General features: G+C 41.9%; 1 protein-coding gene across 1 annotated transcript; it reads left to right on the top strand.

Annotated features, from left to right (window-relative positions):
• The first annotated feature begins 2340 nt into the window (after positions 1-2340).
• On the top strand, positions 2341-4846 carry IRX1 (iroquois homeobox 1). Its single transcript, XM_008919724.3, has 3 exons — positions 2341-3394; positions 3933-4005; positions 4377-4846. The coding sequence occupies exons 1-3, from the start codon at positions 2341-2343 to the stop codon at positions 4432-4434; spliced, it is 1185 nt and encodes a 394-aa protein (XP_008917972.1). The 3' UTR covers positions 4435-4846.
• Positions 4847-5058: the final 212 nt, after the last annotated feature.

Genomic DNA, 5058 nt, shown 5'->3' with positions numbered 1-5058 from the left:
AGCAGAGAGGGGCCGGGGGCGGCGGGCCAGGTCTGCGGGAGAACTCTCCGTCCTCCCCGTCGTTTTCCAGCCGGGCAAAACTCCTCCGAGTTTTTCTTGGCAGTGAAAGGGCTGTCCAGGGTTCCTGCCTTCGTGTTGTCGGCTTTCCTTAGCAACTCGGCTTTTTTTTCTTTTTTTCCGTGTTGTTAGTGTTGTTGTTGACGGGTGATATTGTCGGTCCTGCTGTTTCAATGGGCTTTCCAGCGCGCTCCTCTTTCCGCCTGGTACTTTTCTTTACCGCCGAGCAATAAACAGGTTCCGTCCGAAAGGCCAAAGTCTCGGTACCTGTGGCGCCAGTTTATTTCGAGGCATTTTCCCTAAGCCTTAAAAATGGGCCGTTCTGTTATCTGAACTTTTCATACTCTGATTATGGCGAGTATCATAGATGGGATTTGCATTAAGCGGAGGAGGGTATCTACATCCCATTATACGCATCGGAGCAGAAAGGCATACTGGCGTTAACTTTAAAACAAATTGAAATCACCCAGACTATCCTCCGGCTTCTTTCCCTCTTTTCTTTAGAACGTAATAGTTAGAAAGTGAGGCATATTTTTTTAAAGTAACTATTTTTATCTTCAGTGTCGTTTAAACGTTTTCGTTGCTGGCATCTCCAAAGTTCTCAGCGGCGGTACGCCATAGGTTCCATTTCATTTTCTAAATGTCCCTCTCTTCTCTCTCCCCGACACATAAAAGTGTGAATATTTATAACTGGGTGAATGCAAGGCATAACTTGTTAGGGTTTTTAATACATATATGTAGGCAAGGAGGTAGGCACGCTGTTGAACAAGGTTCAGCATCTGAAAACAGATAATTTTGCTGCTGCAAACATTTCCTACGAAGTCACTTTTACAGCATGTATTTCCTACTTTTTTCTTCCTCCTTTTTTTTTTTCCTCTTTAACCTTGATTTTGGAAATGTAGTAGAATTTGAGACGGAAGCAATGAGTGATTTACAAGTGGCTTCTTCAAAAGAATTCCCAACAGAGATTACACAAAAATATCATTTCAGCAACAATAACAAAAGACAGCGAAATAAAGGGAGTGTAGAAAGCCCACCTTGTAACACATTAAAAAAATTACGCCGGACTACTCCTTGTGTATAAGCAGTGTCTCTGAAATTAAAATATATGACTGTTTTTAATTGTTTGACAAAGTTAAATTAGTTTCTTCGCAGACATTATTGAAGAGGTCCATTTTTAAGGCTGACATAAATTACGACAGAGTAATACTAAGAATGTATTTCTGGACTATGAAAAAAAGCGACATTGCAATAGAAGCAATGAAGAAAGAAAACTGCTTGAAATGTTAGCTATTTTGGAACAGTTCCCATTCCTACTCTCAAAGTATCCTGGTATTTTATTACAGTGATTTACCATGACGGTGATATTTTGAAATAAATTCTGAATTTCTGAAAAATTTTAAACCAAGAGCTAAAATATTAGGTTAATATCTGGACAATTTGCGGTAATAATGAGGCCTAATGAGGTTGCTAGAAAGATAAAATGTTATTTACCAAAACACCTGATGGGATAATTTGACTTGCTGTGTTTTACTACTGATGATAAAAAGAATATTGATTGCAAATAAATCACCGTCTCTAAACGCTTGTAAACAATTTGCGTTTGCTCTGGCCAGATCAAAGTAAAACTTATGAGATAAAGTGTCTACATATCCGTATTCTACAATGCATGGATCACTTTTCATTCCAGAGTTTAAAGGCTCTTCGAACAGTTAGAAGTTAATGTTTTACTCCAGAATCCTGGTGTATGATCTGGGGAGCGGGGGTGGTGGTGTTGGCTTGTGTGTGGAAAATCTTTTATGTTATTATTGTCTTTGTACTGAAGTTGTGCATTCATGTCCCCAGTCTCGCCTCACAAGGGGCAAAAATGAAGAATGCTGTGCATGCATTTGTAGCATCCTCCTGAATACTTTGCAGATAAATCCGACGCTGTGCACGGGCATTAGTTTGTAAGTGCGGTGTAGTACCAGTTTTATCGGTCTGATAATTTCAAGGGCACAGTAAATTGTCTCGCCGAGGCGAAGTTGCTGCATTTCCATCGTTTGATTTGACTTGATTTTCGGAGAAACTGCACGATGTCTGTCAGAGCTCCGCTTAGCATCTCTCTTTCCTTTTTCTGCAAGGAAGGGGAATCATTTGGGAACAGTCTCTGACCTAAACGTGAAGAGCCTGGAGCGGGGAGGGCCGAATTTGGCTGTGAAGACCTTTTGCACCGCTGAAAGGCGTATTCCGGCTCCCGGAGTAGCCTATTCAGGTCTGTTAGAGACGCTAACGAGATAATTGATGTGCTTTTTCCTCTCCGCTTGTCTGAATGTGTTGCAGGGCTCCCAGTACGAGCTGAAAGATAATCCGGGTGTCCACCCTGCTACTTTTGCTGCCCACACTGCCCCCGGCTATTATCCCTATGGACAGTTCCAATACGGGGACCCGGGACGGCCCAAAAATGCCACTCGGGAGAGCACCAGCACCCTCAAGGCCTGGCTCAACGAGCACCGCAAGAACCCTTACCCCACCAAGGGCGAGAAGATCATGCTGGCCATCATCACCAAGATGACCCTCACCCAGGTCTCCACCTGGTTTGCCAACGCCCGCCGGAGGCTCAAGAAGGAGAACAAGGTGACCTGGGGCTCCAGGAGTAAGGACCAAGAAGATGCAAACCTCTTCGGGAGTGACAATGAGGGGGACCCCGAGAAGAACGAAGATGATGAGGAAATTGACCTGGAGAGCATAGATATAGATAAAATCGATGAGAACGATGGGGAGCAGAGCAATGAGGAAGAGGAGGAGAAGCCTGAGCTCCTGAGACAAAGCAGTGAAGAGGAGCACTTGGAAAAGGAAAAGGATTTGGCACTGTCAGGGTCTGAAGGGCTGAAACCCAAAGATGCACTGGCCATGGTGAAGGAAGCCTCTGACAACAGCACCAGAATTATCAGTCCCGGGGGACCGAACAATTTACAGATGCCATCTCACAGCAAACCCAAGATTTGGTCTTTGGCAGAGACAGCAACCAGTCCTGATGGTGCCCTGAAATCTTCTCCTCCTCCACCCCCTCCTCCCCAGGTTAACCACACTTCTCCTCAGATCCAGCACCCTGCTTTTCTCCCTAGCCATGGACTCTACACATGTCAGATTGGCAAATTTCACAACTGGACAAATGGGGCGTTCCTCACTCAGAGTTCCCTGCTAAACGTGAGGTCTTTTTTGGGAGTAAATCACCACCATGCTGCTCATCACAATCACCACCTCCAGGCCCAGCAACCATCTTCTGTTTTAACAGCAACCCTGGGAGCTCTAAGCAGTGAAAAACCTTCAGAGAGGACCAGTCCCAAACACATAGGTAATTAATGCATCAGGCATTCACCTCTCCCCCCACCCCCAACATATGTATATGAACTTCTTGGGAAATGGTGTCACATTTAGCCCTGGTGTAATTGATTGCTTTTAACTGAGTTACAGTTTACTCTAGTGTTGATTTCTGGCCCCCCTCCCAAGCATGTTGATTGCATATATTAAGCTCATTTCATGTAGCCTATTACATTCCCAATCTATACACCCATCAAGTCAAATGAGAGTGCAGGAATAGCACTGTGAAATGTATAGTTTTGAGTTTGCTTTACTTCCCTCCTTCATGACCCTCATCACCCAGCAATTTCAGTGACACTAAAAATGTGTCAAGAAAAGCTTGCAGACTCCTTAAATACTGAAAGTAGGGAATAGTGCTGTACACACATGCACACACATATGTCTCAACAGGAGAGTGAGAGGGACACTCTGCACACTGTCCAGATTCTTATTGTTGTTATTCTAAAATGGTTCTCTTGTTTTGTTTTGTTTTTCTTTTTCTCTCTCCTTTTTCTCCCCCTGTCTCCTTCTAGAAAGAGAAAATGTACCAAGAACTGACTCCCCACCCCAGCCGCTAAAATCGCCCTTCCAGCCCGTCCGTGACAAGTGAGTTTGTTTGTTTGTTTTCACTGCAGGAATGTTACTTATGCGAAACAGTGTTTGAATAATAAAGACTAATTATAACACCTAATCATCACCATAATAATACATACAGACAATAAAAACAGCACAGGAGTGGCTGTAATCTTTTCAAACTTAGACTAAATTGCAATTGTACATAGCCAGACTGTAACTTTTCTAAAACTTAACAGACCTCAAAGATCTTGTGTTAATTACACCAGTCAGAATGATTTTTTTTGGAATTATCTAACACTAGGATGCTATAGGAATAGACGGGCAATTAAAAAAAAAAAAAAGATATTTTTTTTCTGAAAGATTGTTACGTCTTTTTTTTTTCCCTCCCTTCCCCCCTGCAGCTCTTTGGCTCAGCAAGAGGGAACACCGAGAATTTTAACAGCTCTCCCTTCTGCTTGATTAAATGATTTGGTGAAAAAATATTACAGAGACTGGTATTAAGGACAGAGAAAAAAAAAGGAAACGGTATAAACGACTCCCATCAATCTCTTTTTGCAATAAGGTGGTGCAAATCCATAAAAGTGATTACACAAATCTGTAGATGGATCCCCTTCCTCATTGTACCATTTCAGATCGTGTTATTCTAACCATTCTTGGATTATTGGTTTCGTAAATGTTTCCCATGTGTTTGTGGGGGTTTTTTGTTTGTTTTTGGTTTTGTTTTTGGTTTTTTTTTTCTGTATATAGAGTGATTTCAGATTGTAAATAACACGTCAGCAAAACTTGTCTAAATCATATATTTTTGTCTAATAAACTAAATGAAATTATGAACTTTCTTCAGGTATGTATTCTGTTGCTGCAGATCTTATACATATATTACAAATCTATTCAAACATTTATAATTTGTTTCCTAAAAAGTCAAGTCTCTTTGCCTTTGGGTAACTGAAACTTAAAACAGCAAATCCCAGCTTTTAGTGACTCTTAGAGCTATTTTGCCGAACACAAGCTGCGAGCTTCCTTTTTCATGCACGCAAATTTAAGAAGTTGAGTGAAGCTGGTTCTTGGCTAGTAAAATTAAAGTTA

The sequence above is a fragment of the Manacus vitellinus genome, unplaced genomic scaffold (genome assembly GCF_001715985.3).
Source record: "Manacus vitellinus isolate BGI_N305 unplaced genomic scaffold, ASM171598v3 scaffold_17_pilon, whole genome shotgun sequence".
NCBI classification, from domain to species: Eukaryota; Metazoa; Chordata; class Aves; order Passeriformes; family Pipridae; genus Manacus; species Manacus vitellinus.
Note: the sequence above shows the minus strand (reverse complement) of the source record. Positions and strands in the feature narration are given on the sequence as shown.

Excerpts from the sequence above, each read along its gene's own strand:
- IRX1 (XM_008919724.3), top strand. The coding sequence starts at position 2,341 with ATGTGCTTTTTCCTCTCCGCTTGTCTGAATGTGTTGCAGGGCTCCCAG. Across the intron at positions 3,395-3,932 it reads GACCAGTCCCAAACACATAG|AAAGAGAAAATGTACCAAGA; the intron begins GTAATTAATGCA and ends GTCTCCTTCTAG. Across the intron at positions 4,006-4,376 it reads TTCCAGCCCGTCCGTGACAA|CTCTTTGGCTCAGCAAGAGG; the intron begins GTGAGTTTGTTT and ends TCCCCCCTGCAG.